The sequence below is a fragment of the Anarrhichthys ocellatus genome, unplaced genomic scaffold (assembly GCF_004355925.1).
Source record: "Anarrhichthys ocellatus isolate YVR2014 unplaced genomic scaffold, GSC_Weel_1.0 scaffold87, whole genome shotgun sequence".
NCBI lineage: Eukaryota > Metazoa > Chordata > Actinopteri > Perciformes > Anarhichadidae > Anarrhichthys > Anarrhichthys ocellatus.
In genome coordinates, this window is record NW_022280117.1 from 1,065,072 (window position 1) to 1,076,836 (window position 11,765).

The 11,765-nt window shown below is 38.7% G+C and overlaps 4 protein-coding genes across 9 annotated transcripts in view; 1 reads left to right on the forward strand and 3 right to left on the reverse strand.

Moving 5' to 3' along the window:
- hnrnpd (heterogeneous nuclear ribonucleoprotein D) overlaps positions 1 to 644 on the reverse strand; it is a 5,017-nt gene extending 4,373 nt beyond the window's left edge. For all 4 annotated transcript variants that reach the window (XM_031875186.1, XM_031875185.1, XM_031875184.1 and 1 more), the window contains exon 1: positions 176 to 644. In XM_031875186.1, coding sequence (XP_031731046.1) covers positions 176 to 345 — 170 coding nt within the window. In that variant the 5' untranslated portion in view covers positions 346 to 644. The remainder of the gene's footprint in view (positions 1 to 175) is intronic.
- Positions 221 to 5,881, forward strand: enoph1 (enolase-phosphatase 1). Its single transcript, XM_031875188.1, has 6 exons — positions 221 to 1,266; positions 2,149 to 2,250; positions 3,098 to 3,300; positions 4,258 to 4,390; positions 4,606 to 4,729; positions 4,818 to 5,881. Exons 1-6 carry the CDS (start codon positions 1,183 to 1,185, stop codon positions 4,955 to 4,957), a joined length of 786 nt encoding a protein of 261 aa, XP_031731048.1. The 5' UTR covers positions 221 to 1,182; the 3' UTR covers positions 4,958 to 5,881.
- An 80-nt stretch (positions 5,882 to 5,961) lies between these two features.
- On the reverse strand, positions 5,962 to 8,821 carry tmem150c (transmembrane protein 150C). The gene is given in 9 exon segments (XM_031875197.1): positions 5,962 to 6,571; positions 6,573 to 6,682; positions 6,777 to 6,889; positions 6,892 to 6,903; positions 6,986 to 7,044; positions 7,141 to 7,173; positions 7,259 to 7,312; positions 8,084 to 8,165; positions 8,594 to 8,821. Coding segments are annotated over 8 exon segments (567 nt in total). The 5' UTR covers positions 8,158 to 8,165; positions 8,594 to 8,821; the 3' UTR covers positions 5,962 to 6,459.
- Positions 8,822 to 9,158: 337 nt separating this feature from the next.
- The window catches only part of sec31a (SEC31 homolog A, COPII coat complex component), a 15,885-nt gene continuing 13,278 nt past the window's right edge, over positions 9,159 to 11,765 (reverse strand). For all 3 annotated transcript variants that reach the window (XM_031875193.1, XM_031875196.1, XM_031875194.1), the window contains 3 exons: positions 11,545 to 11,664; positions 11,375 to 11,446; positions 9,159 to 10,672 (listed from right to left, as the gene is read on the reverse strand). In XM_031875193.1, the coding sequence (XP_031731053.1) occupies positions 10,493 to 10,672; positions 11,375 to 11,446; positions 11,545 to 11,664 (372 nt within the window). In that variant the 3' untranslated portion in view covers positions 9,159 to 10,492. The remainder of the gene's footprint in view (positions 10,673 to 11,374; positions 11,447 to 11,544; positions 11,665 to 11,765) is intronic.

Here is an 11,765-nt window from a genome sequence, read left to right on the forward strand (position 1 = left end):
CTAGTTTAAACTGTAAGATGAGGGACTAGTTTAAACTGTTAGATGAGGGACTAGTTTAAACTGTTAGATGAGGGACTAGTTTAAACTGTTAGATGAGTGTAACGTCACCGTACCCCTCATCATTTAAACTGTAAAATGAGTTTTAAACCCTAAGATGAGTGTAACGTAACCGTACCCATCATCCTCCTCGTTTTTACTGGCGTCTATTTTCGACCCCTCGGCCTCGCCCCCCATCAGGCCACAGTCTCCGGGCGCAGACATCATCGGGTCATCGCTGGTTGCCTCTCCGTCCTCTTCCATTCGCATCATGGTCGAATCCTCGCTGAATTCATAATCGTCCGACATTGTTGTTTGTTTTTGTCAATAAACTCAAAGCTAGCTTACGTCGTCTGCAGAAGCTAAGCTAGTTGGCTTGCTAATGCTAAGCTAATATTTTGGTGTCATATATCGGCAGTTATAACTCTTAGAGCAATTTAACTCGTTTGCCTAAGCTAATTAAATTGTAATATTAGTCTAAATTTAGACAAAATTATGTTTCATAAAGGTAAAATTGACTTTCAGTTGCTACAGTTTGATGGGTGATTTGTGATCGTCGCTTCTTCTTCTTCTTCTTCTTTGAGTTTATTGGCGGATGACAAACCAACGTTTAAGGTGCATGCCGCCACCTACTGTACCGGAGTGTGTAACATCATGACTTTTTGACAGTTGTAATTTAAACACAATAATAATTTTATTTATAAATATAAAAACAAAAAAACAAAAAAAGTTATATTCTGGATATTAAACCAGTTCCTTGAGCGTCGCTTTTTTTCATCACAGCCCATTTCCGTTTGCTTCTTCTTCGTGTAATTTACGACAGAAGCACGCTGAGTAGCTCCACCCCGCCGAGTAGCTGCCTGAACTGACATGACAGCTTTTGAACATGTGTGCTCACTCCTCTCTTTTAGTCAAGTCAGTACTGTGTGTGTGTTAGCTGCGACTGTGATGGCAAAGCATAGCTAGCTAGCAGCTAACAACAGCTAACCAGGTGGTAACGTTACATCTCTTCGCGCTCGGATAATAATATAACAATTTCGAGAACCAGCGAGGAGCGCTTACTTACTTTTAACACTGTGGTGGTGCTGCTAATTATAAGCTAAGCTAAGTCAGCTAACCAGCTGCAGACTCTCCTAAAAATAAAAAATGGCCACTGTTTCAATTCCTGCTAGCACCAGTGCACTCTTGCTGGATATCGAAGGAACAACAACACCAATCACGTTTGTAAAGGTGAGTTGTATTAGACGGAGCTGTTGTTTTTCCAGCATACTAATGTAACAGGATTGTAAGCTAATTATGTAGCTTAGCTCCTCTACAGCGGCTATGCTAACAGCGATGCTAACGACTGTCACCAGCTTTAGCTCGACGGTGTTTGACTCATTTTAACCATATTTTTCTTCATATTCTTGTATATTTTCTTGCTCCTTTTTCTTAATTACCCCCTTTGTAGTCCAATTACACAACAAACTCGTTTAAAATATAACTATAATTGTCATAATATTGAGTCACTGCACGATAAAAACAGACCATATGCCGCGTTCAGGTCATATGGGAGTTGTCGTAATTACAAGTTTCCAACTTGTAAATTACTTTTTTATTACTATTTTAACCGGTTAATATAAAACATGCTAGGGGTCAACATGAGTTAATAGAAAACATTAAATTGGGAGGACAGTCTAATAGTATTAATAGCTGTTTTATTGTTAGTCTTTATATAAGATACAAGATAATTCCAGAACAGATGGACAATAGTTTGAGTATGGGAATCACATAATTAATTAAACCCAGATTTAAAGGATATGTCATATTGTTACTGGACAGTATTTATTTTAACTATTTTCACACAACCAACCAGCTGTAAGTAGATCCATCCAGATGTTCATTAATCCCATTTGACATGTACGCAGCATAACATTTATGGATCACAAAATACACAGTCACAATATTATGCACCAAACGCACAAAAATATTATATTATTAATAAATGAAATAGAAAAGATAATTCATCTTGATTTTTTTCTTAATGGATACAAACCAGTATATGTTGCATCTGAATAATTTATTTCTCTCTCTGTAAGGAGCCACCTAATGACTCCACTTTGTGTTTTTCAGGATATCTTATTTCCGTACATCAGGGAGCATCTGGAAGAGTACTTCTCTAATCACTGGGAGGAAGACGAGTGCAAACAAGATGTTCATCTGCTGAAGAAACAGGTCAAGAGATGACGAGCTCTCAAGATTAAATCAAGAGCTGATTTCTTCCTGCTAACAGCTTAGAGAGTGAAGGAGGAGAAGACTGTTATTGTAACAGAGCTGCAGCTATGGATTACTTTTATTATCCAGCAGTTTATTGTTTTCTTGATAAATCGATTTGGTATCATATAAGATAAGAACAGCAAATATTCACGGAATATCTGCATTTTTGCTTGAATAAAAATTGACAAATTATTAAATGATTAGCAAAATAGTTGCAGATTATTTCTGTGGATTAACTAATTGTTTCAGCTCTATAGTGTATAAATATTCTAACATATATACATTTGACATTTTTCCAAATGTCACATAATGGTTTGTTTATTTCAAATACTTCCTGTAACATTTTATTTCTGGGGATTTGCACAGATGTTTTTCAATAATACTATTTCAAAGCATTTGCAACCCCAAAAACACTTGTATTTGTTAAACTACATTTGTTTACCTTTAAAACTGGGTACTAGGTGTATAAAGGATGATAATTTATATTGTGTGTGTGACACGAGACGGATGTTAAAACTCTTAAATTAGAGCTGAAAATCTTAAATTTAACTTGTATTTTTAATTTAATGCACTGGAGTACAGAACCAAAATTACAACAAAGTGTCAGGATGCAAGATTGCAAAAAAAAAACCTTTCATTTAATTCCTGAACTTCCTTCATTTTGCTGAAGTTATTTTGACTTGAAGCGGAGAATTATTCAACTGTAGATGAATTTTAAAAAAGCCAGATTTTTAAATATAAAAGTGATAAACTAGCTGGTGAAAACCTCCTGATTCCTGAGGATTTGATTTGACCGTGGTTGCAGATCGAAGAGGACATGAGACAGAACCGGTCGTGCCCGGTTCACACCGTGGACCAGACGGTCCACACGGACGAGGAGAAGGCCATCAGGGAGGTGATGGACAACGTAATGTGGCAGATGGCAGCAGACAGGAAGTCCACAGCACTCAAACAGCTCCAGGGTCACATGTGGAGGGCGGCCTATTCTTCTGGGAGAATCAAAGGCGAGTAAGTACACTGATCCGTTTTCCTCACTTCAAAATTCTGCTCTGCTCAAACTGGAGTGATGACTCGACGAGGTTTCCAGGAAGAGAACATGAATAGTGAATGTAACGGTCCATCAACCGGGACAACATCTGTCTTATTTAACATTAAAGCTGGAAAACATAATGACTGAAGTGGTTTGAAGTCCTGAAGAGTATTTATTTTAACGCAGAATTGGTCTTCAAGTCGCTGTATAGGAGTTTTCATTAATAGTGGCGGGGTCCGCCATTCTCAGGCGGGATTCAACCGTCAGTCGTAATACTACAGTCCAGTTAAATTTATACATATTATGGTAATTTGTTAGCCAATTAGAGCTGATGCAGTTAATTGATTAGGTGATAAGCAACTGTTTTGATATCAGTAAAGGGTTTTTATTGATTTTTACAATTTTTATTATTATTGAGAAAAATTATAAATTATTTATTCCAGCATGTGAGGATTTGCTTTCTTTTCTTTGTCTTATGTGACAGTAAACTGGTAATCTTGTGGTTCTGGACTTTGACAGAACATGTAACTTGAAGATAAAGAAAATAAGATTAACCAATAATATTCATAAAAAGACATTTGTAAGTTACAGCCCTGTAGCAATTAGCATAAATACAAAAATATTATAACGTAATAATGACTTTGAGATCAGAGCCCCATTTAAACAATATTTCAAATGAAGTGTTTTATGTTTGTCTTTTAACAAGACAAAAGATTTCAAAGACTGATTTATTAATATTTTTTGATATTTTTAATCAAATAGAAAAAGGGCTGAAATATATAATTTCTTTATAACCCATTCTGAAAATGACAAACGAGGCTCAAACTAATACGGTTTAGATTTCTGAGATGCTTTTAGGACATAAAACCTGCTCAATGAGCATTCTAAAAGTAATGAAATGATGTTTATCTTCTCATTCATGTGTTCATAAACAGGGTCTACCAGGATGTGACTCCGTCCATCAGACGGTGGAGAGCTCACGGACTAAAAGTCTTCATCTACTCGTCTGGAAGCGTGGAGGCCCAGAAACTTCTGTTTGGATACTCCGTCGAAGGAGATGTTTTAGATGTAAGTACAGTATCTAATACTCGTCAGGAGATCAAGATATTCCCAGACAAACAGACACTGACATTTGATTCATGAGACAATTATTTTACATAATTATCTTTGTTTATCACGTTTTCTGGCTTATCGGGAACATTTGTCTTTTTTATGTTTTTTTTTTTAAATCATGCAGTAAATATTATATGTATGTTGTTGCTAATGATATTTAAATGCTTCAGTTATTAGATGGTCACTTTGACACCAGCATAGGAGCTAAAGTGGAAGCTAAAAGCTACGAGAGGATCGCTGAGAGGATCGGCTGTCAACCCGAGGAACTCACGTTCCTGACCGACGTCGCTCGAGGTGAGACTGTTTGCAGCGATGTGTTTGACAGTCTTCTGCATTGGACATTGGGATCCATGTACTCACTCGTGTATATTTGTCGTTGCAGAGGCTAAAGCCGCTGAAGACGCCGGCGTGAACGTGGTGGTGGTGGTCCGGCCTGGAAACATGGAGCTGACGGATGACGAGCGGGCCCACTATAACCTCGTCACGTCCTTCAGCCAGCTGGAGGTGACGGGACGCGTTTAACACCGAGCGTTGAAGAAGACGAGGACGACTCTTCTGACTTCATCTCACAAACGACCTGTTCCTTCTCCTCTTTTTGCCCCTCCCCCCCTCCCCTCCTCCCTTATTGCCAGTCTTCATGTTTTTGCTTGTGACAGTTGAAGAAGTGTAGCTGGGGCTAACGGTTAGCCACCAGACGGGCCCGTCGGGGCGTCGTCAGCCTCACTGGACCATTCGACCGACTGGGAGAGAACAGATACATAAAGCTGTAGATGAAACAAACAAAGCCTGAAGTAAACTGCACACCTGTGAAGTTACTTTACCTTTTTACCTTTTAGATGAACCGTCTTTGGTTGCTCTCCGATGTTAAAACGTTCCACCTGTATGTGTTGTATTTGTTGTAAACCATCCATGTGCTGTTTTCTCCCTCCACACACACACACACACACACACACACACACACACACACACACACGTATTGCAGATGTGAGAAGTTTTATCCAGTGAGTCGACTGTTTATCTGTTGTAATGTTTTAGAAAGTAGCACTAGATGCACTCGGCTGTGGTGCCGCTGACAGGAAGTTCTCATTTCATACTTTGTCTTAACTAGCTCCTCCTCAGCAGGTTCAGGTGTCTATTTAAATGTGCCATCCTCGTAATGTTGGTGTTGGAAAGTTAACCGAACAAATTGCCAAATTGATGATTTGTGTGTGTGTGAAACATAATTGGTGTTATTCAGGACATGATATAAAAACTTCCAATAAATGCCTTGTCTCACACAGAAGCCTGTTTTCTCCTTCAGTCTAAATGTTCATGTTCGACTAAAACCTTTAAAGGGTCCAAATCCTAAAAACTTTTCTCAATCATCCCGAGTGGTACTGAGCCAGACTATTTGCTTTCGTACCACGAGTTGGATGAGAAGTTTGTCTGTACAGTAAATATATGTTAATTAATCAGTGAGCTTTAGGTGTTGGTAGGTGGATTTTGTTACATTTGGGCGAAGCTAGGCTAGCTGTCCCCCCCCCGTTTAAAGTCTTTATGCTAAACTAAGCAACGGATTGGCTTCATCTCTTTATCTCCCTCTGAATAATCCACCCTATAATAATCAGTCTAGACCGTTTTCATGAGGCAACCTACTTCAGTGGATACAAAAACTTTAAAGATACTAAATTTATAGACGGCTTAAATACATTTTCCTGAATATTTATTGATACTGATTGTAATTGTGCAAATCTGCATTTTAAATCGTAACATCTGATAGATTCATAAAAACTCAAACATTTGAAAATATACAAAGATAATTTGGACGTTTGTAATGTTTAAAAATAATGAATAAAACACCCTTTGCATCGAGAGAAAAAGTAACAAACCCAGCAGACTTTTCTACTACTAATGATGCTTGTAGATAAAACACATATATATAACGGGTAAACATGCAACATGAAGTGATCAGGTGTAAATAAAGGTAATAAAACCAGCTCCTCTAGATGTAATAAGTGAATTAAACATGAGGCGGTGTGACGTCTCTACAGTTGGTCCGGTTGGTACCGGGACGGGTCGGAGAGGCTCTCTGACGGGAGTGCTGAGTCGTCTGTGCACACGATGTAAAAACGGCTGTGACGAAACTCGATGGCGAAAGTTCCTCAGATTAACTGTCAGGGTGATGTAGGACTGCAGCCAGCAGAACAGCGTTCCCAATCCAAACGTCATGAAGGTGCCAACGTTGTGGATCATCTCCTCGCTGAAAAGCTGAAACCAAAACCAATGAATTAACTCTGATAAATAGTACGTGTGTGTGTGTGTGTGTGTGTGTGTGTGTGTGTGTGTCGGCGGTGCACGTTACCTGGAAGTTTCCTAGAAGTGTCATCCCGAAGCAGCCGATGGAGAAAGCCACCAGACTGCAGACGTTCAGCCACTGTTTGTCCATTCTGCGTCTCAGCTGAAGGAATCTGAGCGCGCGATGATGAACCCTGTGATAGAGACGGGAAATAAACATCTATGAACATTTGGTGGAAGTGAACTTGCACAAACCTGCGTTATAACCGTTCTCACCCACAAACGCAGACAAGTTCATGACCTCGCTGAAGATGCAGCTGGCTGGTGGAGAGTTTCTGCAATACTGAAGGCGGAGGAGACATGTTAAGTTGCTGCTCCAAAATAAAGTAAAACTATGCTTTTATTGTGAAAAGAAAATGATGAGTGTGTACCTGATGTAGGGAGGGTAAAGGAGTTCATTTCTTCTAAATAAATAAAAAATAAGATTAATCCAAAGATGAATAGACAAAACGTCATTATTTGCGATATATGATATTGTTTATTTATTACCTGTATTTTGAACCCAGCGGTGCGATCTTCTCATCATTGACAGCAACAAAGTATCTGTTCAAATGCATCAGAACAAAGGAGGGAATGTAATATATATATAATATTAAAGATGAAATTAAAGATAATATACAATAGTCTCTTTGTAGTCATTTAGTGTCTCTATGTTTGGTCTCTTTCTGTAGTTTTTTGCATCTTTTTGTAGTCCTTGCTTCTCTTTGTAGTCGTTATGAAGCTTTGAAGACGTTTTATGTCTCTTTGTAGTCGTTTTGTCTCTTTGCAGTTGTGATTTGTGACTCTTGACACTAGATTAGTGTCTTTGTGTGGGCCTGTAGTTGTTTTGCGCCTTTTTGTAGTCATTTTGTGTGTCCTTGGTAGTAGTTGTAGTTACTTGTGTATCTTTGAAGTATTTCTCTGTCTTTTAGTTGTTGCTTGTGTCTTTTTGTAGGAGTAAATGTTACTCATTTGGGTCTCAGTGTAGTATTTGTGGGTCTCTTTGTAGTTGTTTATTCCAGTGACATTTTGAGGTTAACCAGGACTCTCTGGGGCTGCTGTCATAGAATGTTAATGTCGTTATTTATTTCACAATGAAGAGGAGAAGCTGTTTGACTCCCGTCCAAAGCTTCCTGCCACAACACGTCCACACTGACACTCCTCTGCACTGAGATTATACTGAATCCTACAGAACAACGTACTAAATATCGCAGCAAACTGTCAAAGAAAGCTTGAGATGTGGGTACAATTTTATTAAATGATTATCATTTCTGAAAGGCTGGTGTCAAACTGATATTTAAAGTTAGTCCTATAATAATAATTTACATAACTTACACCACCCACAGACCAGCAGCAGTGAATACAGAGTAGACAGGAGGTAGAAGAGCCCACAGACTGCAGCTCCGCATCGTGTCTCCTTTAAACACCACAGAAGAAGAACTTGAAAACCTCTGTAGAGTTTTTAATATGCATTTAACATTTGGTCTCCTTTATTAAACACCACAGAAGAAGAACTGGAAAACCTCTGTAGAGTTTTTAATATGCATTTAACATTTGGTCTCCTTTAAAGGAGACAAGACGTTAAATACATACGAAAACCTATAGAAGTTGTTACGCTCTTCTTCTGTGGTGTTTAAACACAGTTGCAGTTACACAACCTCTTCTGTGGTGTTTAAACACCACAGAAGAAGAGGTTGTGTAACTGTTTTTACTACGGATTTAACAAACAGCATCAAAGTGAAACTTAAGACAGGGAGGTGAGCAGCTGAACACAGGAAACTAGTTATTCTTGTTGGTTCGTAAACATATAATAACTGTCGTAAAGTGTCGATAAAAGGGCTTTACCTGTCCGCCCTGAGGCTAATCTCTCACCGATGGTACCGCTCCGGGTTTTCGTTACCTGTGTTGTAAATACTGTACATAAATATATACATAATCTGTAATACTAGTCGGTAATAAATGTCAGTAACAGTTGCTAAAGGTGCAACGATATCGTTGTTTCATTCAGCAGATAAAAGATGACTTTAATTCTGGTAACACAGGTTTTCCGGGTTGGACATCTGCCTTTCAAAATAAAAGCGCTGGATTGTAAATAAAGAAAGTACACTAATGTGATGATGCAGGGGTGGATTTTTTATTTATTATTTAAGTAAAAGTAGTAGCACTACAGTGTGAAATTACTCTGTTACAAGTAAAAGTCTTGCATTCAAAATATCACTTACAAAAGTATATAAGCCTCAAAATACACTTTACGTACCAAAAGTAAAAGTACTCATTGTACAGAATTTCAGAATCATATATTACTGGACTGTTAATGCATTAATGTGTAGATCACTGGTGTTTTGTGTCATGCACATACATATTTTAATGTAAAAGAAAGCAAATTAAATCAAAACGCTGCAACATCATGTTGTAAATAAATACTATTTATTGAAAATATTGCATGTAGTCAATCTTAAACAAAGACTTGTTTTCCTTTTATTAACAACATAAACTACAGCCCTCATCATAGTTGGAATGAAAATCAAGTACAAGTCTAATTCCTGTTTCCTTCTGAGGTCTGATTAATTAGATAATTTACCTACAGAGCCGTCAAAAGACGACTGTTGGCGTTTGTTTAAGCATGCAAACTTTAAAATTCCATAAAAGCACTAAAAGTCTTCTTTTTTTTTTTAAAAGTCCATTGCACTTTGCTGAGCCTCATGATTACACTGAAAACTGAAATAAGACATCACGTTTTAAACAAATGGGATTGCATTGCTTTGCATTGACAGATCCCACACTCTGAAAATATCTTGGTCCAATGTGTTCTACGTAGCGACACCGGTGGTGAAAGTAAGCCGGTAAAAGCAGAAAGAGGGGATGAAAGTACTAACAAAAGTCTTATTAGGTACTTAAGAAAAGCATCAGGCTACTGGTTCTAACTCAAAATAATGCCATGTTTTTTAAAATTCATAATACTTTCCGTCTCCGTCTTCTCTAAACTGCGTCATTTGCAGGTTTGTTGCAAAATGCGTGCAGACAACGGTGCATTTATATGTAAAAATAAAGCATGATTTTGTACTTTTAGAGAGAAAGTTCTATGTATTCATGGATTATAAAGGTAGCTGAGCATTACTGTAGTGCACAAATGTTAAAAGACTATGAAGATGAACAAGCTAATATTTCTTAAATGACTGCATCAGCAGTCCGCTGTCAATGCCGAATGAATTGAGATGAGCGATATTCTTTTATACATTTTGATCGTCTCAACACAAGTAAATAGAAATGCCCTTTGATTCCTGAATCTCCTGTTGCTTTTCCTATTTAAGTTGGTCTATAAATTCCATATTTATTTATATTTATCTCCGTGTTAAATATGCCGACGCTGTGCATTTCCTTATATTTTGCCTGCTTTTACTTTGATTATGCTTCAACACAATTATTGCACAATCCTCTACGTGGCTAAGTTTGAAAATAAAAACGAATGGTTAGCGTAGCTGGTTAGCATGTTGGTAGATGAAGGCGGCGCTTTGATAAAACTAGTCTCTAGCCCTTCATTGTATGCGAGCGGTTTGCAGTTTGCGCGGCGCTCAGAAGTCCCTTTCACCACCATGACTGATCGCCTGGCTTGTGTTTGAGTTGTTTCAGAAAACGTGAATGGCACAAAGAAGAATTCAACAGGATTTTCATACATCTCAGAATTCTTCCTCAAAAAGCTCCCCGCGAAGCGAGCGCGACTCTCCGCCGGTCAAAGACTCGACATCACACTCCGAGTTTGTTGGCTTGCGTCAGCACCACCTTGAGGACGGGCATGAACGCCGACGTCTCGCTGAAGTTGCTGTTGCTGACTATGTGGGTGTGGATGCTGAGGCCCTCCGCGTAGGATCGGGCCTCTATACTCCGGGCTATGTTATGAAGTCCTCCTACAATGGCCGGAGAGAGCTGCAGAGAAGAACAGAGGGAAGTGTTGGTGGGAAGCATCCTGCGGTTTATAGCGACAGTTATTCAGAAGAAAGTGCAACTCTGGGCCTCATACAGCAACATCTTGGTTTTATTATTTTGCTTTTCTTTGACGTGTGCTCGTACGAGTCCAAAACGGATTCGCCAAAACCTCAAACTGGGCGGACATGAAGTCAGATTTAAATAAATCTCCCTAATCTGGATTTCTGCCGGATTGGTTGTCGTTGTCGTGCGGATTATTCGTCTCTCAGACGATCGGTTAGATTTCAGGAAAGTCTGAAACGTTCGGTTTTCTGCATTTTTCAGCATTTCCACCGTCTGATTTCCTTCATGGCTACCGTCAAAATATCTGTTACAAACTGTAGTGAGCTTGTTTAAATATTCCTGTGGTATTTTACATGTTGTGGTTAAAACTGTGATATAAAACTGAACAGACACCACATTGACTTCATCTTCGAGCAATCTGTGGCTCCATATTTAAATTTAGTTGATGTCTAAAAAAGAATTAAACTCTGAATCACACTATATATTATATACACTTTACGAAATATATATATATATATATATATAAAAATTGTTGAATGCGTCTTGTTCTCTTCAGTAACTCTGTTTCTATGAGGCCCATGAATCCATTTTGGTTTTATAAATCTAGACTCTTTAATATCGTCCACGCGCGTCGCTCACCTTCTGCTCTCTGAGTTTGTCGTAGAGCGCCTCCAGACGTTTGTTGGCGTCGTCGAGCTTCCTCTTAGTTTGCTGTAAAACGATGAAACGGAGAACAATCACACATGTAATGAATCACTTTGTTAAGACGAGATAGATCGAGTTGTTATTCCCGCGTCAGACGGACTCACGGGGTCGGTAGCTACAGCCAAGCACTTCTGGATGAGCCCCTCAAACGTGTTCTTCAGGACCAGGTGCTCCTCGGGGATCGGCTTCTTCATGATCTTCTCAGCGGGGATGGACCGAAGAGGCTGAAAGCGTTAAACAGGGTGAGGAGATTAAGGCGACATCAACACAACTACGCTTTCGTTTTAAAACACGTATCTTTTGCTACGTTTACGTGTCTTAAAGC